Source organism: Molothrus aeneus, chromosome 17, assembly GCF_037042795.1.
Source record: "Molothrus aeneus isolate 106 chromosome 17, BPBGC_Maene_1.0, whole genome shotgun sequence".
NCBI classification, from domain to species: domain Eukaryota; kingdom Metazoa; phylum Chordata; class Aves; order Passeriformes; family Icteridae; genus Molothrus; species Molothrus aeneus.
This window is the reverse complement of record NC_089662.1, coordinates 2,674,059-2,701,489: the sequence shown is the minus strand read 5'-3', so window position 1 is coordinate 2,701,489 and position 27,431 is coordinate 2,674,059. Positions and strand designations below refer to the sequence as shown.

Sequence of the window (27,431 nt, the reverse complement as noted above, 5' to 3'; positions counted from 1 at the left end):
CGTGGCCGCCGCGGCCACGCCGGGAGCCCCAACAGGGCAGGGGCGGCCACCGGGCGGTCCCTGCCCGGTCTGCGCGGGCTGTCGCAGTGCCGGTCCGCCGCGCCCCGAGTTGAACACGACCCCCCGCCCCCCGGGGCCTCCCCCACCTCTCCCGCGCTGTGGGCCCGTAGCGGGCGGCGGGCGCCCCCTGGCGGCGCCGCTGCCGCCGCCGCTCCAAGATGGCGCAGGCGATCTTCGAGGCGCTGGAAGGTAACGGGGCCAGACCGGGGCCGCGCCGGGACCTCCCGGGCCGCGGCCACAGCCGGGATGCGCGACCCCCGCTCCTCCGACCTCCCCCTGTCCAGCGCCGCGGCCGCGCGGGTCGCGGGGCCGCCGCAGGGCTGCCCCGTGAGGCCCGGCCCGGCGCGGCGTGTGGCGCTCCCGGGAGCCCCGCGCTGTCTCCCGCGCTGCTGCTCCGCTGCCCGCACCGCAGGCACTGCTGCAGCCCCCGCCGGCAGCCCCCGCCGCAGCCCGGGGCTCGCCACGCCGTCCGCGGCTCCGTGCGGCGCCGCTGTCACCTCCGGTCCCCCGGCCCTGTGCCACCTCCTGCCTGTGCGCCGCGGTGCACCGCATCCCTACCCTGTGCCAGTGCCCGACGGCACAAGGCATTCTATGCCTTCCTTGTCCTGTGCCTGCTGCTCTGGGGCGCCTCATCCCCACCCTGCCCCTGTGCCTGCTGCTCCTGGCCACTCCATCCCCATCCTGCCTCTGCTGCTCCTGGATATTCCAGCCCCATCCCGTGCGTGCTGCTCCTGGACACTCCATCCCCAGCCTGCCCCTGCTGCTCCTGGACACTCCATCCCCATCCTGCCCGTGCTGCTCCTGGATATTCCAGCCCCATCCTGTGCGTGCTGCTCCTGGATATTCCATCCCCATCCTGCCCCTGCTGGTCCAGGCCCTCTCACCCCCTCCCTGCTCCTGTGCCCACCAGGCAGGGCATTCCCATCACCCCTGTCTCTGTGCCCAGGAAGCAGCACCAGCAGTGCCCAGGGCACTGTCACCGCCCCTGCACCTCCCGTGTCCCCGCATGCTGGGGTCCCCCATCCTCCCCATGCCCCAGGGCTCACTCTGCCAGTCCCTCTGCTGTGCCATGCTCCGTGCCAGCCCCTGGGATAGTGCCTGGGTGGGTGCTTGCCCTGCATGTGTGTTTTGAGGGGTGTGCTCTTGGCACAGCCCGGGCAGTGCCTGTTGTGTGGGTGAACAGGTTGTGCTCAGATCCATCTCACTTTAGTGCTGGGACACTGTTACAGCCAGGTGCCATCCGAGGATGAGGTGCCAAGCTGTGGCAGTCTGACATTGGGCTAGGGGCTACTTTCTTTGGAGAGAAACTATTTCATAGGTATTGATTTCCTAAATTGGATTACAGGAGTATTTTCCTTTACATGCCACCACTGCCTGGAAGGTGTGACATGGGGATTGTTACCTGTGCCTTTGAGTATCACCTGTGACCACACCAGCAGAGAGAGGAGCAGACAATAAATATTTTTTTTCTTATTTTGTTAGGTTACTTGGTGCATTTGCCAGCACCCTCGTGTAGAATCAGGTCCCTATTTCCTCTCTGCAATCGGCTCCTCATTGTGTTAGTTTCCCTGCAGCATTCAGGACAGCAAAGCTTTTTAGCAAATTGAGAAAGAGTGGGGGTTTTTTAAGCCCACAGCAATTGGCAGCTTTTAGTGCCTGAGCTTGTTTGTTTTGTCTTGTTGATTGGATTACAAGTCGATGGTGACTTGGCATTCTTAGAGCAGCCTGGTCTCAGAGTGCTGTAGGGCACAGGTGCATTTTTACCTGTCACTAAAGCACCTGGTGCTCCTGTCAGAAAAAAAGGCTTTATCACAGGGATAAATTAGCACCTGGGTGACATGGACACTCCTGCTTCGTCTCCAGCTGAGAGAAATTTGAAAGGGAAGACAAAAAGGGCAGATCAGTCAGTAGTCCTGTGCTTTTATCTTGGCTTCCCCAAATCACTTTGGTTTTGTCAGGCTCTGGGCACCTCAGCTCCTGCTGCTGCCAGGAGAGAGGAGCTGGGATTTTTCAGTTCCATGGCTGAAGAGCATCTTGCAGGCTGGTGCTGCCTGTAGGCAGGGCAGGATCGATGCAGAGCTTTCTCCTGGAGTCTGTGCATGGCTGTGACTGGCATCCAGGTAACCAAGTAACTGCCAGCTTGGCTCCATGCCTTGCTAGCCATGTCCTCAGGGGTTTCCCCCTGGGAAGTGAGGTGCTGTGCAGTTACTGGGTGAAGTGCAGGGGCTCTGAATTGCCAAAGAAATATTTCTTTTGTCCTGGGCCATTTCTCTCCATCAAGAGGCTGAGTGCAACACTGACAGTGTTGCTGCATCATTGTGTTCAGATCTTGGCTTCTCCTGAAGCTTCTTCCTCTTTGTGCCATCAAGGCAATTGTTTGGCTTTTTTCCTTGGAGGATCTGACTGTGCCAGAAGGAAACCCAGTGCCAGGCATACCAAGAGTGGCACTGTTTGTGCAGTAGCAATTATCCCCATACTATACTTCACCTGAATTTTTGATCCTTATTTTCCCCCCTAGCTTATTTTTGCTGCAGAAATGCTGCTCCATGCCACTGTGTGCTTTAAGGCTGCAGTGCTCCCTTTGCAGTTGCCCAGAGGTTCTTGGTGCAGGGGAGGTGAATTTTAGAGCAGGGCTTTGGCTGGAGAGAGGAATCCTCCCAGCACTGTTCTGCCAGCGGGGCTGAGCTGCAGGGCTGCCTCCAGCTCTCCCTGCAAGCCAGGGCTTGCTCAACTGGACCTGCAGCTTTGCTGTGCCTCTGATCTGTGTGAAAGGCTTCCCATAGGCATGGTGGGAATTTGATGGGAGTGTGTGATGTACTGGGACCTGCTGCCTCCCAGCAGCTGCTTGTGCCCTTGGAGGATGGTGCTCTGCTCTCTCTCAGGGACACAGGCAGGGCTTGCAGCATCTCCTCAGTGAAAGGATGAAAAAGGTGTTCACAGAATCTTAATGTGACATACAGGAGAAATGAGTGTTTAGGGTATCTTTAAAAGGCTGTAGTTTATATGGGTACTCCCCACCACGAAGGTAACATTCCAGTTGTTCAGGAGAAATTTTGGGAGAGGAACTTGGGGTGGTGGATGCTCCTGCTGTGCTGATCCCTTATGCTGTGGTCTGCTGTGGTGTTTCACTGTCTTTCCTGCTGCTGTCTGCTGAGCAACCTCCCCTCATCTCAGCACAGTCCTCACCTCACTGCTTAGGAGTGATCAAACCCATTGATTTTCCTTTCCTGTGGCACATAATTCTGAGTTCAGAGCTTTGCACTTTTGTTTTGCAAAGATCTGGAAGTGAAAAATCACCTAAGAACCCCCTAGCTTCGTTCTCTCCCTTAATCCACAAGATCTAACATACAACCTTGCTGTTCCATTTGCTTCCTTTGTGAGTTCTGTGTCATAAAAGAGTGATAGGAAGGAGTGGTAAAAATCACCCCTTTTTGCTCTTTTTCTCCCAAAATCAGGTTGTCCTTTGTGTCTTTACATCCAATTTCTAAATAGAGTGTGTCATGCTTAATCCACAATCCCATGCTGCTGGCCAGGTTGTCTCCCTAGATGAGCAGTCCCAATCTTCTGTATTTATCTGGAATATTTGAAAACATTTTAGCTGTAGTGAAAAATGTTTGTGCCAAAGCAAGTAAGCTGACTCTAACAACAAATCAGGCTGGGTGTGTGTGCCCTGTGTCTGATCAGATCTGGGAGTGCTGCCCTTGGGAGCAGGGAGGCATTTGTGACACTGCTGCTGGGAGAGCAGGAGGAGAGCACAAGGATTTTGTGTGCCCTGAGCTTGGTGTCTGTGCTGCATCCCCAGGCAGTTCCACACAGGCTTCTGCCCTGTGACCTTCTCAGCTCTTCTCATACCCAGGGTTATAAACATCCTTCCTTTCTGCAGCAAGTGCCTGAAACCAAACCCCCTGTTGGCTTTCCCTGCCCTTCTTCCCTTCTCTTTTTGCACCAAAGGACTCCTGCAGACAGGTGGAGGTGTGGCTGTTGTGTGGGAGTTGGTGCTGTGGGGTAGAGGGTGACAGGGTGACAGTGGCTCAGGGAGGAGGGAGCAGCAGCTGCAGGGTGTCCCAGTGCCCAAACAGCCCAGTGTGGCTGTGTTCAGTTCACCACCCATGCTTGTGTCTCCTTTCAGGGATGGATAACCAGACAGTGCTGGCTGTGCAGTCCTTACTGGACGGGCAAGGAGGTGTCACGGACCCGTCTGCTGCCAATGTCAACTCCTCTGCCGCCATCCAGCCCATGGGTGAGTCCTGCTGGCACTGGGACAGAGGCCAGGGCAGGAGGGCTGCACAGCAGCTGGGTGTGTAGGGTACTGCTGTGAGTGTTGGGAGCCCTCAGCAGGACCAGACGGAGCAGGAGGAAGGGACAAGTGCCCAATCGAGCAGTGATGTTTTTGGAGAGAGTCATGGCAACAGACTTGACCATGAGCTTCCAATAAAGACACAAAGGGAGGGAGAAGCCACTGTCCCCACATCTAGTGCCTGTTACTGTTCATGTTTTTTATTTAATATCCACTCCTCCTCTAGAGATGCTCAAGTGCTCCAGTCCTGGAGCATCTCTGTGGTAATGGCTATGGAAACTGGTCATTTATGTGCATGTGGACCCTCACAGTGCTGGCCTAGAATGTGTTGGGTGGATGGGGAGTTATCCCCCAAGGAGTTACAGTCTGTGTCCCCAAAAAAGATCAACTTCAGGCTGTGACTTAGGCAGGGAACAGCCTTGTGAGTCTGCCTGGATGGAGTGCAAATGGTGTGTGGTTTGCTAACGCAGCAGATTTCAGCTGGGACATGTAACTGGGTTGTCTTCTTTCTGCTTCTAATGTCAGGCATAGGTGCCAAAACCCAGCAGTGTTGTGGAGGGGTGTTAGGACACAAGCTGACAGTGACTCTGTGCCCTTATCCAAGGTACTTCTTGTGCTTTGTGCAGTCTGGGTAATAAAATCTGCCTCAGCCAGCATAATGCTGATGTTTTGGAAGGAACTGCTTTGACTAAAAGCAGAGGGTGCTATGGGAGCAAGGTTGGTTGTTCCTGTATTTGGGATGAGAAGACAGACAGTGGGATTAGTGTGTCCCAGGTAGACAGTGGGGTTTGTGTGTGGGAGCAGGGCTAAGATGGGCTCAGTCACATCACCTGGCTTTAGGGAGGGGAGGAGGGACAGCTTGGCCCTTGCAGCTGCTCTCTCCTGACAAGGATGTTCTCAAGGTGCTGAGATCCAAAGGTGAGTGCTGGGTGGAGCACTGGGGAATGCAGGAGAAGGCCTGAAGCTCTGCTCTTCCTCACTGCAGATGATGAAGACGTGTTCCTGTGTGGGAAGTGTAAGAAGCAGTTCAACTCCCTGCCTGCCTTCATGACCCACAAGAGAGAGCAGTGCCAGGGCAGTGCCCCATCGCTCTCCTCAGTGTCTCTGGCCACCAACAGTGTGTACACCCCGTCCATCACCTCGGTGCAGCAGGCTCCCAGTGCTGCCCGCCAGGTACCGTGCTCAGGCACAGCTTCTGCTGCTGGGATTTGGGGCTGGGGGGCATGGGGGTGATGGGTTTAGATCCACTGGTGTCTCATGACTGAGCTCTTTTCTAGGAGGCTCAGCTGTTGTCCCTTTGTTGGCTTTTCACCTCGTGGTTAAAGTGGGGCCCTCTGCAATGAGGTGACACAGCAGAAGAGTCTGACAGCCTTTTTTCAGGACAGGACACAAGGGGTTTCATGTTGTGTCTGTGCTGCAGCCAGACCTTGGCTTTACTGAGCAGCCCCAGTGTCAGAGCCTGGCCACAAGCCTGGGTGCACTCTCACAGTGCTCTTGCTGTCCCCTGGGCTGTGCTCTGGCTCATGGGCAGAAGTGGAGCAGCTTTGTTCCTGCATCCCTTCTCTCTCACTCTTGCAATAAGCCACATAATGTAGTGTGATGAGTGCTGGGGGAATATCCCCTCTGGAGTAATTCTCATTCCCTAGAGAATCCTCCAGTGGGAGTCCCTGGTGCATGACATGTAATGTGCCTGCAGTTGTGGCTTCCAAAGTGCTTTCAAACCAGCTGCTTTTTTGCAAATTAATGTAGTCCCAGTGGATGGTGCTTCTTCACAGGGCTGTAAACACAGGTTATTTACTGCCAAGAAATTCAACAGCCTCCCTCCCCTCCTATAACCTGAGTCCAGTCTGGAGAGATGAGCCTGACATTCACTGCCTGAGCCAGAGCAGCCTCCCTGAGTTTTCCACCTTCCCTTGCTGGGGCAAGCACTCAGGAGAGGCCTGAACTTGTCCATGACCAGTTTGTCCTGCAGATCTTGTTTAATAACCCCTGATTTGACTTGCAGCCAGTGGCCACTTTCTGAGCCACTGTGATATTTTTTTCCTCCTTTCTGAAGAACATTTGTGGATCTAAAAACTCCCACGGACTCAGCAGGAAGCTGCAGATAATTACTGTGGCTCACTGCTGACCAGAGGCAGTGAAAGCAGAGACCCTGAGGCTCAGGAAAAAGCAGTGTCATTGTTTTTTGGGTATTGTTTTGTCCTGTTGCTGGTTAACAGTGTATCTTTCTTTTCTTTCAGCAAATCTCTACGTACATCACAGTTCCCCCATCACCTTTGATTCAGACCCTGGTGCAGGGGAACATCTTGGTCAGTGATGAGGTGCTGATGTCAGCCATGTCTGCTTTCACCTCCTTGGACCAGCCCATGCCAGCAGTGCAGCCCCCAGTGCAGGTAAGGGCCACGTGTGCATCCAGGGAGTCACTGGTAAAGCTCTCCCAGTTCCAGCCCCTTGGCCATGGGAGTGGCACCTTCCACTGTCCCAGGTTGCTCCAAGCCCTGTCCAGCCTGGCCTTGACCACTTCCAGGGACACTGCCCACACTGCTGAGGATGCCTCCCAGGACATGGTTGGCTTTCAGGGCTGCCAGTGCCCACAGCTGGGTCATTTTTGGCTTCTCATGCACCAACACTCCCAAGTCTTTCCCCTCAGGGCTGCCCTCAATCCATTCACTGCCCATCTGTGCTTGGGATCGCCCTGATCCAGGTGCAGCACTTTGCATTTGGTCTGGTTGAAGTCCCTGAGGTTCACACAGACACACCTCTCAAGCCTGTCCAGATCCCTCTGGATGCCCATTCCTTCCCTCCAGTGTTTGGACTGCAGCACACAGCTTGGTGTTGCTCACAAACCCGTTTGTTGCTGGATGCTCAGATCTTTGTAATGTGGTCTCCCCAGCTTTTTTGAGCCCTCATATCATGATTGGCTTCCAGGGTCCTTGTCAGCTTACTCCATGGATTCCTCTCCTCCTGGGAGCTTTCTTTGGGCTCTCCCCAGACTGCCTGGGCTGTACACACTCTCCATGCTCTAAAAATATTCCTTGTAACCAGAATGATTAAAACCTTTAAAAATAAATCAATAAAAGCAGTGGCACTTGAGGGCTGGGTTTGGAGGAGGCAGTGTGTACCTGCAGGTCATTCCAGGCCTCCACACAGCACAGTGTGGTCCAACCTGCCAGGGGGATGTGCTGTGGTGTGCTGAGACATCCCTGCTGTTCCCGCAGGCAGATTGGGATGGGGAATGTGTGCAGCTCCTGGCTGCTGCATTTCCAACGCGCCGTGTCTCTGTGCTTGCAGAGCAGCCTGAGTATGCACGCCGGGGCTGGCTACCTGTCCCAGCCCCCTCCGCCGCCGCCGCCCCCGCCGCCGCCCCCGCCGCAGCCCCCGCCGCCCCCGCCCAGCCTGGCGGCTCCCGGGCAGCCCGGCGGCGGCAGCGGCGTGGTGGAGGTGTACAGTGGCCCTGCTCCCATGGCAGCATCCAGCACCGTGGAGATCCAGAGCCTGGGCATGCAGCCGTACCCGCCCATGGAGGTAAGGCCAGGGCTGCTCCTAAGGATGTGTCCTCAGAGAATCACACAATGGCTTGGGTTGAAGGGACCTTAAAACTCATCCCCTGCCTTTGGGATGGACACCTCCCACTGGATCAACTTGATCCAAGCCTCATCCAATCTGGCCTTGAGGAGTGTGGAATTACAGTGTGGGAAGATGGGCTGGGTTATTTGACAACAATTATTTTCTCTGGGAGAAGGCAGCAAACAGAAGGAGATCAGTAAGATGATGAGGATTCTGAGAACAGGAGAAACAGCTAAGAGAGACAGAGGACAGGCTTAGGAGACCTGGACATTTGTTTCTGGCCAAGGGATACCTGCATATGTTGGGAGTGAGAGGGAGTAGAGGTGAGGGCCTCACCTTCTGTAGAAGCACAGAGCATCACACTGCACACTTCAGCTTAGGTGGAGAGAAGAATCCAGTCTAAATCTCAATGAGCTTGTCAAGGTGGCTTTTGCTAAAGATTGGCACAGGCAGGGTGTGGATTTACTGGTGGATCAGCTGTTTGCAGTCTCTACATTTGCACTGCCCTTCACAACAGGAGCTGCTGGGTGTGGCATCCTTACCTGTGTAACTGGAATCTGATCTGGAAGTGCCAGTGGACAGGAATGGATGGGGATGTTGGATAAATAGTGGTCTGTGTTAATTTATCAGGATGGGTAGCAGAAATGCCTTTAAACTATCACCCCAGACTGATCACTCTGTCTCTTAAGTGTTCTTTCCTAATTTTGATGCTGACATAAACAGCTGTCTCAGCTGTGCTTTGGCACCTGGAGTTTCCTTGTGCCTTCCTTCCCTTCTGCAGTCCTGCCAGGACAGACAGCAGGACCTGGAGATCCCTGCTTCAGGACTGGTGTGAACCCACAGGGTCAGCAGTGACCCTTCTGGTAACCTGCTCCAGAGGGATGAGAGACTCTTCCAGGCATGAGGCACACATGGGGCACAAGACAGCTCCCTCAGAGTGTTTCTTTGCTGCCCTGTTCCTGCTGTAATAACTTCTGGATGCTTTTGATGTTCAGCAGGAGAGTTCCACACTGTGCAGGGTGTCAGTTTTGGTTAGAGAGACACTGGTAGCCTGGGGAACCAGAAACTTGATCCACTTTGGCAGAAGAAAAGTCAACCCAAGTGCAGCCTGGTGTGGGTGGAGATGGAAGTTAGGGCATGGTATAATTCTCTGTAGCAAACCTGTTCCACTGATGAACTGCCCTCTCACAGGTACCAAGCCAGTGTGTGGAAAGCCCAGTGTACCCCTCTCCCCCTGTGTACAGCCCTGGGAAGCAGGGGTTCAAGGCCAAGAGCACCAGTGCTCCCACCCCCCTGAGCAGTGCAGGAGGAGGCTCTGTGGTTGCCTTTGATTCCCCTGCTGCTGCCAAAACTCGCCGCTGCAAGAACGAGAGTGGGCTGCAGGAAGGTGAGTCCCTGAGTCCCTTCCAGCCCTGCCCTGAGGGTCACTGGGCTTGTCCTGAGTGGGCTGCAGGAAGGTGAGTCCCTTCCAACCCTGCCCTGAGGGTCACTGGGCTTGTCCCAGCTGGGCTGCTGAGCCATGGGCTCCCTGAGGGGTGGCATTGGCTGTGCAGCTCTGGAAGGGGAACACAAGGCCTTGCATGAAATTGGTGGATGACCTGGGGGGTTCATAGCAGAGACAGAGCTGAGGCCCTTCCTCTCACTCGTGCTGTGTCTTTTCCCAATGCCCAGAGCACCTTTAAGGCTGGTGCTTTGTAGGTCCCTGTAAGGCAGTGGTTGTTGCCTGAGGGGATGCCCTCCCCAGCAGACTGCACTGCTCAGGATGTGTAGATTTGTCTCAGGCTGTGTTAATGAATGTTTGTGCCTGTAACCACTTCCCAGTCTGGCCAGGCAGATCTTATCTTCCTATAAGCTCTTTATTGGTCTTGAGCAGTCATGTCTTGAGGTGAGGGCCCTGTGAGCTGTGGGGACAGGGCTGTGCCACGTGATCTCATTCTTGTGTGTGCTCTTCCTTTCAGGCAAACCCAAGTCCCCCAAGCTGAAATGCACATACTGTGACAAGGCCTTTACCAAGAACTTTGATCTGCAGCAGCACATCAGGAGGTAACAGTGCCCTGCCCTGCACACAGCAGAGTCACTGGGCTGGGGCAGGGCACAGCTCTGCTGAGGGAGTCTGTGCAGCCCAGTTTGTTATGTCCCAGAATCTGTGCTGCAATGGGAGGGATTCTTCATTCTTCTCACCCCAGGAGACTGGAGTGAAGGCTGTATTGTGGATGTAATCTTCATGCTGATTATGTGCTGGGACTGGAGGCTTATTTTCCTTGCTGATGAGACCTTGACAGCCAAACCTCTTGCCACCTGATCACTGGAGTAGCAGCATTCCCACTGCTTGCCTCTGCCCTTCCCTTTCCTCTCCCTCCCTAGCAAGCTGCAGCCTTCCTGTTTGCTGCTGTTAGCAAAGTGTAAGGCAAGCTCAGTGTCTATACAGGGAGCTCTAATCACAGAGCTTTTCCCTAGCAGGAGGAAGCTGAAATCTGCAGAGTTCTTTCCCCCAGTGGAGTCAGCTGGACTCAGAACAGATGGGAAGGAACAAGTGGTGGTTTTTGCACCTCTTCCTAGCCTGGACTCTTACTTTTTCTTGAAGCAGAAGGGCAGAGTAGAAAGTCCTTTTTGCTATGGACAAAGGAGAGCACATTCATGCAGATCTGGGGGCTTCAAACTAGAAAAGATGTGTGCCGGAGAGAGAAGGGTGACAGGGAAGGAAAGGCTTGTAACCTTGAGAAAATGATGAGGTCCCCAAGGTCTGTGCAGGGACCCTGATGTTGCTGCAGAGCTGTTTTCCTCTCCTGCTTCTTCCTTTGATCCCCTGTCATTCCCAGACCACAGGTGTTTTGTCTGTGCACCAGCCTCATTTCCCCAGGCCTCTCCCAATGCACCTCCTCTGGTGAATCAGGTCTCAAAGCCTTGTTTGGTGTGTCCAGGTGTGATCAGCCCAGCACTGTCCTTGTCCCCCACAGGCGGGGCTGTCTCCTGCCTCCACCACTGCTGACCTGCTGCCTTGTCCTTCAGTCACACAGGTGAGAAGCCCTTCCAGTGCATTGTGTGTGGCCGTGCCTTTGCCCAGAAGTCCAACGTGAAGAAGCACATGCAGACCCATAAGGTGTGGCCTCCAGGCCTGGGCTGCACCATCTCCCGCAACTCCATCACTGTGCAGGTCATGGCCCTGAACCCCAGCCAGCCTGAGGACGAGGAGAACACAGGTGTGGTGCCTGGGCATGGTGTGCGTGGGGCACAGCACTGGTGTGAGGAGGCTGCAGGTCTCTGCACCTCCACACAGGGAGGGAGGGGAGCTGTGTGTGCTGTCTGCATTCCTTGGTAGTGTTTAGCATCTCACACTAAGAGTGGCATTTCCTGAGCTCCAGCTGGAAGCTGCATCATTTCATACCCCTGTGGTGGGTGCAGGTGCTGGTGGGGACAGTGGCTCCAAACTCTGTCCCAGTATGTGCACAAACAGGGCCAGGTGTCTTCCCCTTCTCACTCCCTGGCAGTACAGCTTTGGCAGTGCACAAGCCACACCTGGCAGCTCTGGCCCAGGGGTCACACAGCTGCTGGTTTAGGATAGCCCAGTGCTCTGGCTTTGCACTGTGCAGGTTGTGCCAGGCTGGATCTGCCCTCCTGTAAATACTTGAGGCAGAGGAGAGCTCCTTGCTGGTGTCTGGATGCCCCTTCTGCTGGTGGCCTCAGACCTGGTAGGGGAGGGGATGCAGTGGCAATGTCATGTCTAGGATAAGGAACAACTGGAGCTCTGTTTGTGTGCATCATGGACTGGCTGGATCTTACCTCCTGTCTCCTGCCAGTGGTGGGAGTAGATCTGGTTCTGGTTCACTGGTGGAGGCTGTGGTGGTGTTCACAGGGGTTTTAGGATGAGGGAAGAGACAAGAATGTTAACTCTATGTTTTAGAAGGTTTGATTTATTATTTTATGATATATATTATATTAAAACTATACTAAAAGAATAGAAGAAAGGATTTCATCAGAAGGATAGCTAAGAATAGAAAAGGAATGATAACAAAGGTTTGTGATTGACTGAGACAGTCTGAGACAGCTGGACTGTGATTGGCCACTAATTAGAAACAACTACATGAGACTAATTACAGATCTACCTGTTGCATTCCACAGCAGCAGATAATCATTGTTTACATTTTGTTTTTGAGGCCTCTTGGCTTCTCAGGAGAAAAAATCCTAAGGAAACGATTTTTCATAAAACATGTCTGTGACCGGAGGCCTGTTCTGACTGCTCCACAGAGCACAGTTATATCCCTGGAAAAAGAGAATGGGCTAGGGAGGGGAAGATGGAGTGGTCAGAGCCCTTAATAATCTGTCAACCAATTTTAAACAACCCTGTTAGTGAGATTCATGTGATCTGAAAAGGCTGTCTTTGAAAGGGAGGAGGGCCTGGCCTGGTGTGTGCTGGCAGCACAGGGCTTGCAGAGCAGCTTGCAGAGCTGTCTCATGGCAGGCTGGGACTCTCCCTCTCCAGGTTTGCCCCCCAGGAACGCGGTGCCCCCGGCCCAGGAGCTGAGCCCCTTGGAGGAGAGCGAGGCAGCCAAGCTGGAGGCCAAGCAGGTTGTCCTCATTGACAGCTCCTACCAGTGCCAGTTCTGCCCCAGCAAGTTCAACACCTACTTCCAGCTCAAGTCACACATGACACAGCACAAGAATGAGCAGGTAGGGACTGAGGGTGCCTGGCTGGGTGGCAATATTGGGATTGGCTCCATATAATGCACCCATTATCAGGGTCTGACCTGAGCCTTTTGGTCTGCAGAGCTGCCAGTTCTTCACATGCAGCTCAGCTCTCAGGGTTGTAGCTGAGTGGCTTTGGAAACTCCTTTGAAAACTGAGTGAGAAATTCAGCCAAGCAGGTTTGGGTGGCTAGAGGGGAAGCAAAGAAGTGAAGTGTGTCCAGTTCTGGGCCCTTCACTTCCAGAAAGACATGGAGGTGCTGGAGCCTGCCCACAGAAGGGCAGTGGAGCTGGGGAAGGGTTCTAGAGAGTAAGGCAGAGGAGAGGGGCTGGGGGAGCTGGGGAGGCTCAGCCTGTAGAAAAGGAGGCTCAGAGGGGATCTTCTCATTCTCCACAACTCTTGAGGGGAGTCAGGCTCAGTTCCCACAAGGGACAGGACAAGAGGAAACAGCCTCAAGCTGTGCCAGGGGAGGTTCAGGTTGGACATCAGGAGGAATTGCTTTAGTGAGAGGGTTGTCAGGCATTGGACTGGGCTGTCCAGGGAACTGGTGCAGTCATTCTCCCTGGAAGTGTTCAGTAACTGACTGCACTTGGTGCTGTAGTTTAGTTAACAAGGTGGTGTTCTGTCAAAGATTGGACTCGCTGACCTTGGAGGTCTTTTCCAACCTTTGTGATTCTGTAAAGTCCAAAATTTTCAGTGTAAGTGGCAGCTCTTGGGTCCTGGGACAATCACTTTGGGGTGTTGTGGTCCCACCCATTCAAGTGGTTTCAGGCCCTCACATCAACACCCTTATGTCCCACCTTGCTTTCTCAGGGGTGTGCCCTGACAGTGTGTGCTTCTTCCCAGAAAGGAAGGCAGTTCTGCCTGTTGGCAGAGGGCTTTCCCTGCCTGTTGGCAGAGGGCTTTCCCTGCCTGTTTCCATGGTGAGCCTTTCCAGTTGCTCTCCCTTCCCCCAGGTGTACAAATGTGTGGTGAAGACCTGTGCCCAGACCTTCCAGAAGCTGGAGTCCTTCCTTGAGCACATCAAGAGCCACCAGGAGGAGCTGAGTTACCGCTGCCACCTGTGCAGCAAGGACTTCCCCTCGCTGTACGAGCTGGGTGTGCACCAGTACTCACACAGCCTGCTGCCCCAGCACAGCCCCAAGAAGGACATGGCCGTGTACAAGTACAGTACAATCGCTGCTCACAAGGCTTGTAGGAGTGAGTGGGTGCAGAGCATGCTTGGTGGGACCTTAGAGGGGACAGGGGGCCCTGTGTCCAGTGGCTGTGGTGGTTTTGGACACCCAGGTGGCACATGGGGGGGTTCCCTCCATCAGACTGCAAAGGCCAAGCACTTTGAATGCAGGGAGTTGTGCTGGTGTTCACAGGGGTCCCAGGACCAGGGAAGAGATGAGAATCTTGACTCTATGTTTCAGAAGGCTGATTTATTATTTTATGATATATATTATATTAAAACCATACTAAAAGAGTAGAAGAAAGGATTTCATCAGAAGGCTAGCAAGGAAAGAAGTGAATGGAATGATAATAAAATCTTGTGACTGACCAGAGAGTCTGAGACATCTGGACTGTGATTGGCCATTAATTAGAAACAATCACATGAGACCAATCACAGATGCACCTGTTGCATTCCACAGCAGCAGATAATTATTGGTTTTCTTTTCCTCTGAGGCTTCTCAGCTTCTCAGGAGAAAAATCCTGGCAAAGGGATTTTTCAGAAAATATCATGGCTACAGGGAGTCTCTTTGAATGAGAGTGAAAAGCTGGAATTGGTTATATGGGAAGATCCTGTCACTGCAACTCCTCTTATCACCAGTCAAGAGTGAGATGGTGTCCTGGGGTGACTTTATGACGCTGAATTGTATCCCCATTCATCTGTTTAGCCCAGAAATAAGTTTTGCACCTTTAAGACTGGTTCTGAGAGCCAAGGAGGGGGGAGAGAAGTAGTGCACAGTTTGTTTTCAGAAGCTGCACTCACTCCTCCACAATCCTTCTCCTGGACAGTGTTTTCTGTGGACAGTGAGAGAGAGCTTTCCTTTGCATTTAGTTAGTTTTTGCTGGCTGAGGCAGTGAAGTTCCCAGGGAACCAGGACCCTAAACCAGGACAAATACACGCAGCTCAACCTGCCCTGGGCTGGGTCAGAGAGCCAGGGAAGCCCTTCCCAGCCTTTCCTTGATTCTTCACCTGCAGCAAAGGGATTGTGGGTTGTTGTCTTGGTTTGGAAAGCCAGGTGTCTGCTAAGGAAGGCAGGAGCCTCCCCTGAAATGGAAAATGTAAACCCTCCCCACCCCTCTGAATTGCTATAAATTTTAAATTAAGGGGCTCTCAGGCAAAAAATATAGGAGCAGGAAATAACAGTTCTTTAATAAGGAAGAAAATAAAAAGATAAAATAAACAATGCAATAAACCAAAACAACACTGCCAGAGTCAGAACCCAGCCTGACACCCTGTGGGTCAGGCTGTTGGCAGCAGTCCCATTGGAATTGTGGCTCAGCCCTCCTGCAGTGTCAGGGCTGGTTCTGCTGGAGCAGGGATCCTGGAGAAAGGTGCAGTCTCTGCCTCTGAAGATCCAGGGCAAGAGGCAGCTGCTGTTCCTCTGGGCAATCCAGTGCAGAAGCTGTGCTGGTGTTCCAGAAGCTCCAGATTCTATCCAGGTAGGAATGCTTGGCTCCTCCCTCTGGGCTCACATCTGCCAATGGGATGCTGTAGTTCTTATCAGCCATGCAGGGACATTCCATAGCTGTTATCAGCAGGTGTCCCCCTGAGGGAGGAGTGGGTGTGGAAGAGATAAGGAAACTGCCCACTGACCAGAAGAGAACTGCCATACAGATGGTGATAGAATACAGCTTGCCTGGCACTCTGGAACAGTTTTAGAAGCCGTGCCCAGAAAAAAGTTTCCTATCCCTTTGCTGCAAAAGGGTCTGTTCCTTGGAAAGCTTTTCTACTCCTGTGGAGGGAAGGTGTGAGGAGTTCCACAAAGAGCTCCACATAGCTTTTGGAATGCCCATGGAAATGTTCAGGGGGAGTAGGAAGCCCAGGAGACAATGGAGTCACTTGGGAGTTTCATGGAATAAATATCTGCTAATTCTTGCCTAGACCATGGTTTCTAGTTATCCTTGCACTACAGAGCTTTGTTCTACTGCTTTGTGTGTTCCAGGTGTTCCCTGATCTCTGTGTGGAGATCCCTGAGATCAGAGCCCTGCTTGAGCTTGAGGAGGTTTTAGTCTGTCCTAGGGAGAAGGGGTTTCACAGCAGGAGCAGGGTGTGAGTGCTCCTGTCCTCACTGCTGGTGGTGCCTGTCCCAGTGCCTGCTGTCAGCCAGCTTTGGCAGAGCCCTCTGGCAGAAGCACTGCCAGCATGTGTGACCCTGCCATGCTGTGTCCCCACTCTCAGCTCCTTCTCTGGGGGCTGATGTCTTCAAGCAGTGAAGATGGAAGGAGGTGTTTGAAGGAAAGTGAAGTCCTTACCTAAGGCTTGTCTCCTTAAGGAAGCAGTGTGGAATATGTGCTCAAGTCTGGCTGCTCCCATGGCAGCCTGTGGCAAGTGCACTAGCATTTAAAGGCTTCTCCACCCACTTTTCCAGCATCTCCCTCTCTGAAGGCTGCTAAGTGTGAGTGTGAACTGGCATGTGGGTTGCTGAGGTTTTAGAGCACCTGAGTGGTTATTTTCTGTATCAGTCCTGTCAAAGATCACCCTGGAAGGTGGCTGGGCTGGGCAGGTGTGCCTGTGGTGTGGGGTTTGCTGCAGTAGCCTTGCTCACAGGCTCTGTCCTTTCTCTCCACATGCAGGTGTGTGAAGTGTGTCAATAAATACTCCACCCCAGAAGCCCTGGAGCACCATCTGCAGACAGCAACGCACAACTTCCCCTGCCCTCACTGCCAGAAGGTGAGTGCTGACCATGGATGGTCAGCATGGCTTGCTGAGCCAGGCCTGGACACCTGGCAAGGGCTCTGAGGGGGACAGGAACCCTCAGCTCCATGAGTAGGAGCTTGGATAACAGATGATGATGAAGCAGAAAGTGAAGTTAACTCTGTGGGGAAGGTAGGAATTGCTGGGGATCCTTGCCCAGCCCATCCTGCTGCTGGCTTGGTGGCAGACTGGGCATCCCTCTGAGATGCTGGTGCTCAGCACAGTGTTACATAATTGACAGCAAGCTTTCAGCTTCTGGGTTTCTTAAGAAATTTTTGGCGCTTTTTCTGTTTTGAATTTTTGTTGGCTTATTTTTAAAGCCCTCTCTCTACTTTCATTATACAGTCCTGAAGGTTTTCACAGTGCATCCTTCCTGGGAAAGCAATGACTGAGCTTCTTGCTCAGGCTGCCCAGAGCAGCTGTGGCTGCCCCAGCCCTGGCAGTGTCCAAGGCCAGGCTGGCCAGGGCTTGGAGCAGCCTGGGATAGTGGAAGGTGTCCCTGCTTACAGCAGCAGGACTGGTTGATCTTTAAGATCCCTTCCAACCCAAACCATTCCATGATTTTTACGTGTTTTATCCTGGCTACACCCCCTGTGCCAGCTCTGTGGTGTCCTGTGTGTGGTGCTGGCTCTGAGCTGTATGTTTGTGTGTTGCAGGTGTGTGTTGCAGGTGTTCCCCCTGAGCTCTGGGTGTGTGTGTTCCAGGTGTTCCCTGAGCTCTGTGTTTGTGTTGCAGGTGTGTGTGTGTGTTCCAGGTGTTCCCTGATCTCTGTGTTTGTATGTTCCAGGTGTTCCCTGATCTCTGTGTGTGTGTGTTCCAGGTGTTCCCTGATCTCTGTGTGTGTGTGTTCCAGCTGTCCCTTGATCTCTCTGTGTGTGTGTGTGTGTGTGTTCCAGGTGTTCCCTGATCTCTGTGTGTGTGTGTTCCAGGTGTTCCCTGATCTCTGTGTTTGTATGTTCCAGGTGTTCCCTGATCTCTGTGTGTGTGTGTTCCAGGTGTTCCCTGATCTCTGTGTGTGTGTGTTCCAGCTGTCCCTTGATCTCTCTGTGTGTGTGTGTGTGTGTTCCAGGTGTCCCCTGATCTCTGTGTGTGTGTGTTCCAGGTGTTCCCTGATCTCTGTGTGTGTATGTTCCAGGTGTTCCCTGATCTCTGTGTGTGTGTGTTCCAGGTGTCCCCTGATCTCTGTGTGTGTGTGTTCCAGGTGTTCCCTGATCTCTGTGTTTGTATGTTCCAGGTGTTCCCTGATCTCTGTGTGTGTGTGTTCCAGGTGTCCCCTGATCTCTGTGTGTGTGTGTGTGTGTGTGTGTGTGTGTGTGTTCCAGGTGTCCCCTGATCTCTGTGTGTGTGTGTGTGTGTGTGTGTTCCAGGTGTCCCCTGATCTCTGTGTGTGTGTGTTCCAGCTGTCCCCTGATCTGTGTGTGTGTGTGTGTTCCAGCTGTCCCCTGATCTGTGTGTGTGTGTTCCAGCTGTCCCCTGATCTCTGTGTGTGTGTGTGTGTGTGTGTTCCAGCTGTCCCCTGATCTCTGTGTGTGTGTGTTCCAGCTGTCCCCTGATCTCTGTGTGTGTGTGTGTGTTCCAGGTGTTCCCTGATCTCTGTGTGTGTGTGTTCCAGGTGTTCCCTGAGCTCTGTGTGTGTGTGTTCCAGCTGTCCCCTGAGCTCTGTGTGTGTGTGTTCCAGCTGTCCCCTGATCTCTGTGTGTGTGTGTGTGTTCCAGGTGTTCCCCTGTGAGCGGTACCTGCGCCGCCACATCCCCACACACGGCGGGGGCAGCAAGTTCAAGTGCCAGATCTGTAAGAAGTTCTTCCGGCGGGAGCACTACCTCAAGCTGCACGCCCACATCCACTCGGGTACGCCTGCCCTGCTGCCAGGGCTCCTCACTCTGTGCCACAGCCCTGGCTGCCCTGTGCCCTGGCAGCAGGAGTGACAGAGTTGTTTGTTGTAATGTGGTTTCAGATCAGTGGGTTTGGTTCAGCACTGCACTCGTTAGAAATGGGGGACACAGGGGGCTTTCCCACTTGCTGTGCTGGCAGAGCTAAGGAGTCTGGCCCTGGAGAGCAGGAGCAGTGTGCAGCACAGATTGTGCCCATCCATTTGTTATTTTATTGAGAAGCAGCCAAGGGAGTTTGGGTTGTTTGGCCTGGAGAAAAGGAGGCTCAGGGGAGACCTTATCACTGTCTACACCTCCCTGACAGGAGGGTATAGCCAGGTAGGGGTTGGTCTCTTCTCCCAGGCAACCAGCAACGGGACAGGAGGACACAGCATAAAGCTGTGCCAGCTTGACCAGGGGAAGTTTAGGCTGGAAGTTTAGGCTGGACATAGGAAGAATTTCACAGAAAGGGTGATGGAGCACTGGAATGGGCTACTCAGGGAAGTGGTGGAGTCACCATCCCTGGAGGTGTTTGAGAAAAGCCTGGATGTGGCACTCAGTGCCATGGTCTAGTTGACAAGGTGGTGTTATAGATTATAAGTTGGACTCTATCCCAAAGGTCTTTTCCAACCAAATTCTGTGTGATTTATCCATACGGCAGGGAAGTTTCTAGTGTGGCACAGCTGGCCTGTCCCTGGCCAGAGCAGCCTGTGTGGCTGCAGTGTCCCTGAGGCGTGCTCTGTTCCTCCCCAGGTGAGAAGCCCTTCAAGTGCTCGGTGTGTGAGGCAGCGTTCAATCGCAAGGACAAGCTCAAGCGCCACATGCTCATCCACGAGCCCTTCAAGAAATACAAATGTCCCTTCTCGTATGTAGCGTGTCTGACTGGGGTTGGGAGGGGGGAATGTGTCCTGCAGGTGTCCTAGGGGACACTGTGGCACCTCCCAGGCTGCCTGGGGAGGTTGGAATGTTGTGTGCTGTTAACTGGGAACCCAAGAGTCTCAATTCTTTGTCACTGACTTCCTGTAGGGCCACATTTTATTGCTTTATCAGCTCTGTAAAATAACTGCTACCTTCATGGGAGGCTTGGGGGGGGGGGCACTAGAGAGAGAAGGAGCATTACTTGACCACAGAGATTCCGTGGATGATGAGCTCTCACTCACTGTCACAAAATCATGTGACATGATTTTGTCACATCCAAGAGCATGTGACAACCTAGGACCTAATGTCCAAGCCAGAGGAGCCGAGTTTTGGCAGGTGCAGTCCCAAATCCATGGACTTTCTGAGAGAGCCAAGGCTGACTGGCTTCTCCCTGCTCCAACCAACCTCATGCCTCCTTCCAAAATGCTTCTATCTCCACCTGGGATCTTGAACCTGCTGCATTTTAGAGCATTCATAGTGAGACACAGACCATGTGTAGTTTAGGAAAAGCCACATGTCCCTGTGGCAGCCTGTTTAGTCCTTGCTCCTCCCCAGAAAGGCTGAGATAGTGGAACTCCTGCTGAGGCTGCACCAAGAGGAATATCTAGGTGCTGCTGAGGAGAGGGGTCATGGATGTCCTTATGATCTGGGGTCTGTCTGTACATTGCTCCTCAGCTGGTTCCCACACCTCACCAGCATTTGTTGTTGTTGCAGAAGCCACACGGGCTGCAATAAAGAATTCAACAGGCCTGACAAGCTGAAGGCTCACATTCTGTCCCATTCAGGTGAGTGATGGGAATGCAGTCACTGGGATTCCCTGTGGTGCTGTAGGAGCATGTGACAGAAGGACTAAGTCTGAGAAATAGGAATCATTTACTAGCTTTAGATTTTTTCTCTTTGTTTTGCTGCAGGCCTGTTTAAGTGAGTGTCTATTCAGGATTATGTCTAAACTTTGGGCTGGTTTCTAAGACAATCTAATCTGTAGGCAGGACCTGCAGATGAGAGTCAGGAGCTGAGCTGCATTATTTGGTCTGCTTGCTATCAAGTGAACATTCAGAGTGCTCTGTCCACTCCTCCCCAGTCCCTTCTCACATGCAAAAGAAAATCTCACGGGATTTGATTCCCTTCTTGTGTTCTAAAAATGATGCTCCCAATTCTTATAAAGACAAATAATTATTCCTAGGCCCCAAGGGAACAATCAGACTTTGATCTCTTGGGGTAAAACTGGGCATCTTTCCTTGTGCCCAAAGCCCTGCAGAGTGGGATCAGATGGGATGGGCTGATAGTGCAGTCATGGGTTCTTTCAGACTGTACATTCCCATATTTTGGAGGGGGAAAAAAGTGAATATTTATTTACTAAATACACTTGGAAAAAACAGTACTTCAAGATTGTTTTGCATTTTCATCACAATTAACTTGACATGTTTTTCTGGTGATATTTTAATGCTCTTACTTGAGGCAAGAATATTTATTTGCAGACTGCAGCTTCCTCCTGAGGGACAATGAAGGGACAGGCACTGCCCTCTGTGACAGCGACAGGACCCAGGGAATGGCTGGAGCTATGGCAGAGGGGTTTAGGTTGGATACCAGGGAAAGGCTCTTCCCCAGAGGGTGCTGGCACTGCCCAGGCTCCCCAGGGAATGGGCACGGCCCCGAGGCTGCCAGAGCTCCAGGAGCTGCCAGGGATGCCCAGGCTGGGGCTGTTGGGGTGTCTGGGCAGGGCTGGGGCTGCCATGGGTGATCCTGGGGGTCCCTCCCAGCCCAGGACATGTTTTGACTTTACAAAGTCACGAGTGGTTATGGTTAAACACAGACATTGAAGCTGTAGCCACCGAGCTTTATTTACTGTGTGTGGCACAGCCTGTGTGGCACCCAGAGCTGTCCTGCTCTCCCTGGGGCATGGCTGGCTGTAACTCGACTCCCTCTGTGTGCAGGGATGAAGATCCACAAGTGCCAGTACTGTAACAAGTCCTTCAGCCGCCGCGCCCACATGGTGGAGCACCAGCGCTCGCACACCGGCAACTACAAATACCGCTGTCCCACGTGCAGCAAGGGCTTCACCCGCCACAAGTACATGAGGGAGCACAAGTGCCGCCTGGGCTCGCCCAAGGACAAGGAGCTGCAGCTCAGGAAGGCCCAGAAGAAGCGGGCGGCGCGGGGCCGCAAGGCGGGGCTGCCGCTGGGGCTGCCCGAGCTCAAGGACGGCGCTGCCGGGGACAGCTCCCCCGAGGGGGGCCCCGCCAAGGAGCCCTTCCAGGAGTCAGACGCTGTCCTGTCCATCGTGGTTGGTGGGTCAGGAGCTGCGGACCCTGAGCTAGTTCCAGGGCAGCCCAACAGCATGGGCTCCAACCTGGCCCTGGCAGAGCTGCAGACAGCCTCGGATGGGCCCTGCACCATGCTGGCTGTGCCTGTGTACATCCAGACCTCTGAGTGACAATGCCCAGAGCCACTGTGTGGCTGGGGGCTGCTGCTGGCACTGTCCCACTTGGTGCTCAAGTTTATCCCTGTGGAAAAGACCAAAGCTCTTCTGGGGAGGTAGATGGATATGGGAGGGAATGGCTTCCATCTCCACTGGTTCTTCCCATCCTTGGGCAGAGGACTGCTTGGAGGCCACTGATGCCTACAAGGCACTGGAGAGGGTGGCTCCCTTATTTCTTGTCCCTCTGTACCACGGGTCAGCTTAGGGCAAGAAAGACAAAGATCCCTGAATCAGGGAAGAAGAAGGACCATGCAGACTTGCAACAAACAGAGCTGCTGAAATCAGGTGGCTTTGCAAATCACAGCCTGTCCCATCTGTGGTTTTTCTGGCCTAAAAACTGTATTGCCCAGTATTTGGGTGGCCCTTCTGAGAGCAAACATCCTTCCTAGTGGAAGCAAGTTCATCCTGAGATCCTTTGGGAACACTGTTCAGAAATATCCCAATAGACTTCTGTCTGGTATCTTCTCTCTGTCTGTCTCAGTAGAAAGATCACCGTGTCTGTACTACAAGTTATAAACACCCTGGACCTCACCTGTGGAGTCAGTGTGTGGGAACCTGTGTGTGTGTGTGGGTGGGAACCTGGGTACTGTTCTCTCCACAGTGTTTGCTCATGGTTTTTTCCCCAGATCCAGGGATTTCTGAGTGCCTTTAACATCAATGAGTCAATCCCTGGGAACAGTTCAATGTGACCCCTCTGTTCACTAAGGGCTGGGTGAGGTGACCTGGACCTGTGATGCCTCCAGGAGCCAATGTTCCAGTGTCAGCTCTGGGCCAGGTGCTGCAGAGAAGCTCTGGCAGCTGCTTCCCAGCCTCTACGTTCCCTCAGCTCAGTGCTTGTCAGCAGTTTCAGTGGGAGCTGGTGTGGTTCAGCAGCAAGGAAGTCTGGTGTCACTGGGACATTTGTTGTCCTCTTGGCTTCTCTGATTTCCTAAGCAGGAGTCCCAAAGCCAGAAACTGAAAATTCCCATTGTGCAGGGGTGAGTCTGGAGCCACAGGGGCAGGGGTGCTGCTGCCTGCTCCAGTGCTGCCCTCAGCCTCTGCTTTCGCACTGCCACAGGATGCACTAGCTTTAGGGGAAGGATCTGCACCCAGACCTGCTCATCCCTGCTGCCTGCTGGGATTTGTGTCCCCATGCTCTGCTCTCCCACACTTTCTCCCTGCTCCAAGGGGAGGGCAAGCCAAGCTGAGCTTTGCCAGGTGAGTTTGTGTGATGAGCTGCTGAGGTGTCTGTGGCTGCAAAGTGCTGCATTCCCAGCCTGGTTATCCAGAATTCAGTGAGTCCTGGGTCTGGAAATCCTGGCAGGGTTCAGTCAGTTCTAGCTATGGAAATCCTGGCAGGGTTCAGGCAGTCCTGGCTATGGAAATCCTGGCAGGGTTCAGTCAGTCCTGGCTATGGAGATCCTGGCAGGGTTCAATCAGTCCTGGGTCTGGAAATCCTGGCAGGGTTCAGGCAGTCCTGGCTATGGAAATCCTGGCTGTGTCTGGGACTCTGTGGCTGTTCTGGCCACTGCAGCAGTCAGCCCAGCATTACTGGTCTGACTGGTCTGATCCAACCCATTTTTGACCTCAAGGTGTTCTTGTCTCATTTAATTTTTAAAATCTTGAAACCAGCAGCTTGCAGAGGAGTGTACACTGTGCTCCCTGTCTGCTCTGTGTAATGATGGCTTACACTGTCACTCCTGGGACACTGTCACACACTGGCAGTCTGCATGGGTCTGCCATCAGATCACTTTGCTCCCTCACTTCCTGAGTTACTTTCTGCTCATTTCACTTTTTTGATGCTGTTTGTGCTCCTCTTGTTGGTGGGTGGGAGGAATTGGAGCTCAGGGCTTCCAGGGGAGGCTGGGAGAAAGGGTTATTGAGGATTTACATGAGCCTAAGGAGAAGTCTTGCCCCTGCCTCATAGAAGGGGGTGGAGAAGGTGGAGCCAGGCTGCAGGGGTGCACAGGGATGGGAAGAGAGGTGACAGGGATGTGTTGAAACATGGCAACTTCCAGTACTTAAAGGGGATTACAAGAAGGCTGGAGAGGGACTTTTCACAAGGGCCTGGAGTGACAGGACAAGGGGGAATGGCCTCAAGCTGATGGAAGATTAAAATGTGGTATTAGGAAGAAATTCTTCCCTGTCAAGGTGCTGAGGCCCTGGCACAGATGCCCAGAGCAGCTGGGGCTGCCCCTGGATCCCTGGCAGTGCCCAAGGCCAGGCTGGACAGGGCTGGGAGCAGCCTGGGACAGTGGAAGGTGTCCCTGCCATGGCAGGGGATGAAATGAGATGATTTTTGGGGTCCCTTCCAACCCAAACCACTCCTTGATTCCATCATCTGACTCAGTATAAGGAAGGAGGCTGCAGAGAGGTCCTGAGACCTCATTACCAATTTGCACAAGTTGTCCTGCCCTGGGTGGATATGCTTGGCATGAGCTGACTGGGCTGGGGACATCCAGGTGGTCCTTCCTCCTTAGGTGTGCCTGTGCTTCTGTGAAAGCTCCTGTCTGCTTTGAAGGGCAGTTTATTTACCCACAGTGTTTGTTTTACCCTGCTCTCCCAGGAGGGGAACAGGATCAGGAAACAGTTGTCTAAATTTACTTGTCCTATTTCCCTGCCCTCTGTCCCACGCTGTCGGTGTCATTATGTGTCCTGTGCACTCAGGTCTATTTTGGGGTGCTGATGTGTGGGTGCAGCTCCTCCAGCTCAGAAGCCCTGTCTGGGCTGGTGTCACTGGGACATTTGTTGTCCTCTTGGCTTCTGTGATTTCCTAAGCAGGAGTCCCAAAGCCAGCATGGGAGCAGCAAACCCAGAAACTGAAAATTCCATTGGCAGGGCAATGGAAGTGTTGGAAAGTGCCTCTGCTTTTGCACTGCCACAGGGTGCACTGGCTTCAGGGGAAGGATCTGTCTGGAGACCTGGCCTGCCCTTCCCAAATGCTGCTTTCCCCCAGCTCAGTGGGATGCTGGAACCCAGCTGGCCACACTGGGGATGGGAGCAGAGCCACCCAGCTGAGTGTGGCTGCTGAGGAGTACAAGGCTGGGGACTTCCCCTGACATGACTGTGGGACACCTGTGGCACACCAGGGCTCAGAGATGCCACCCTGGGTGTTTGATAGGTGTTTGCACATGGGGTGGTGTTGAACCACAACAAGTTTTATCCTGGACAAAATGATTGTCCTCTTGGAGTAAACCTTGGAGTGATTGTCCTCCCTGCCCTGCTCTTGTCCAGCTGCCTCAGCTCCTGCAAACTCAGATGTCTACAGGCTCTTCCATTTGCTGCAGGGAAGATTTCTGCCCAAATTCCCTCTGTTTCTGTTTTCCTGGCACAGCCCTGCCCACTGGCTAGGTGGATCAGAGGTGCTCAGGGCACTGGTTTTCTCCCTGTGTCCTGGGTGTGGGGGTCCCAGTTGTGGGTTTCTCTGGGTCTGGATTGAAGGCACTTGAGGCAGTAATTCATGTTGGGACTCAGGTGTTTATTATTTCTTATCAGTAAAACAGTCTCACTGCTGTGAGTTCAGCAGCTTTTCATTAGAAGGCACAAAATGGCCAACAATCTCTTGTTCCAAGGTCTTTTAAGACTAAACTATCCAATTAAGAGCTGACACCTGGATTATTTTCCCTTTTAACCCAATAACTGATCCCCAAGAGCCCCCAATGCAGACTTTTCTGCCCAATTACAAAATGCCACCCAAACCCATGGAGAAGAAGGAAGAAGAAGCATGAAGAAGAAGCCCAGGATGACACCCTGTGCCCTCCATCTTGCTTCCATCCACAACATACTAAAAACCCCAAACCCTCAATTTCTCACCAAGTGACACACCTACACTGCTCTCTACAATCTATTTCACACTTTTGTGGATTCCAGTCTATCTTGAAGTCTGGGAAACTTTCTCCATGGATGAGGGTCAAAGTCAGTGCACCCCTGGGGGTCAGGGCACCCCAGAGCAGACACAGAAATATTCCCAGTGGTGCCCTAGGTTTCCACACCTAGGCACTGCTGTTTTCTTTACAAACCCAGCTCTAGAAGCATCTTGGCATTTTCTGGAAGTTCCCAGGAGAACCCCAGCACCAGAGCCATGCCTGGGGAGAAGTGGATCAGAGCAAAGGTGACAGCAGTGACACTTGTGTGGGAGGAAGCAAGGCATGTAAAAGCCATCCCTCCCCTGTTCTCCTCAGCCTCCTGTGCTGTCAGCTGGAGCTTTCCTGCCCTGGCAGTGTTTCCATCAGCCTCAGTGATTTTTTGTGTGATTTGCCTTTCCCACCCACCTGCAGTGTCAGGGAGGTGGAACAGGGCAGGAGCCCTTACAGGGCTCTGTTGCTCAACTGGCACCTGCTACGTGGGACATTCTTTGTGTTTCCCAGAGCACTGCTTTTCCCTCTTATTCAGGGCACAAAAAAGCTCTCTTACCCAACCAGCATTTGTTTGGGTCATTTTTCCTGTTTTTCATGTGGTGTGTGATACTCCAGCCCTGCTCCCAAGCAGTGATTAATTTTCTTGGGTGATTTCCAGTGACAAACATTATTATTGCCTAAGTCTGTTATCAGTGATCTGTTGTCACAACCCTGCTGTGACTGGAGATGGGGGGGGATCATCATTTTACAGATGATTGAGGCCAAGCACAAAGAAAGAAAAGTGGAAAGTATCCAGTTGTCAGCAGGCTGAGGGACTCAAGACTGGATTTCCTTATGGGATTTTGTCTGTAGGTACTATGAAATTATGAATTCCATCACGGAATGATGTCCAATGTCCTGTGAAATTATGGATTACATCATGGACTGATGTCCATGCTGCCCCCACAGCTCAGAGCATGTGCCTCAAGTGTCCAGGAAGTGAGCTTACAGTGAGTCACCACCCACTAAACATCCCTGCTGGTAATTGTGCATTTAAACACTTGCCTCTGTATAGTTGGCACACCAGAAAATGAGGTTTGAAAGAATAAATATCTCAGCACTGGAGCAGGCTTGAGGGGTACCTAGAGGGGAGTCACCCTGGCCGTGGGGATGGGTGCTGGAGGAGGATTGGCACTGACATGGGGCTCTGCTCCTGGCCAGGCTCCCCTGGGCACTTCTTGGGCACTTCAGGCATGTCCAGGGAAGGGAATGGAGCACCAGGAGCAGCTGGGAAAGGGGCTCAGCCTGAGCAAAGGAGGATCAGGGGGCACCTTGTGGCTCTGCACAACTCCTGCCAGGAGGGGACAGCCAGGGGACAGTCGGGCTGTGTTCCCAGGGAACAGGGACAGGAGGAGAGGGAACGGCCTCAGGCTGGACCAGGGAAGGGTCAGGCTGGATATTATGAAGAATTTATTGATGGAAAAAGTTGTCAGGTGTTAAAAATAGGTTAGAAACTGTTGTAAAATAGTTGATAGCTCATTTTTAACATCAGGCATTGCCAGGGGCTGCCTAGGGAGGTTCGGAGTCCCGCCCCTGGAGGTGTCCAAGGAAGGCCTGGAGTGGCACCGGGCTGGGGACACGGTGTGGATCAGGCCCAGGTTAACCCCTCAGTGACCTTGCCCGGCTTTTCCAACTCCGGTGACTCTGTGGCGCCTCACCCGCGGCTCCCTGGGCCGTGCCCTCTTGTGTCCCCTGCCCGCCGGAGCCGCTCTTTGGGCCGGGCCGGGCCGGGGCCGCAGCCGCCCCCGCTCCGGCCCGGCCCCGAGCGTGACGTCAC

The 27,431-nt window shown here is 53.2% G+C and overlaps 1 protein-coding gene across 1 annotated transcript; it reads left to right on the top strand.

Annotated features, from left to right (window-relative positions):
- The first annotated feature begins 158 nt into the window (after positions 1-158).
- ZNF341 (zinc finger protein 341) lies at positions 159-22,310 on the top strand. Its single transcript, XM_066561470.1, has 15 exons — positions 159-249; positions 4,190-4,300; positions 5,343-5,530; positions 6,598-6,750; positions 7,649-7,882; positions 9,116-9,311; positions 9,883-9,967; positions 10,934-11,124; positions 12,405-12,592; positions 13,564-13,772; positions 16,394-16,490; positions 18,230-18,362; positions 19,136-19,247; positions 20,015-20,085; positions 21,235-22,310. Exons 1-15 carry the CDS (start codon positions 219-221, stop codon positions 21,732-21,734), a joined length of 2,499 nt encoding a protein of 832 aa, XP_066417567.1. The 5' UTR covers positions 159-218; the 3' UTR covers positions 21,735-22,310.
- Positions 22,311-27,431: the final 5,121 nt, after the last annotated feature.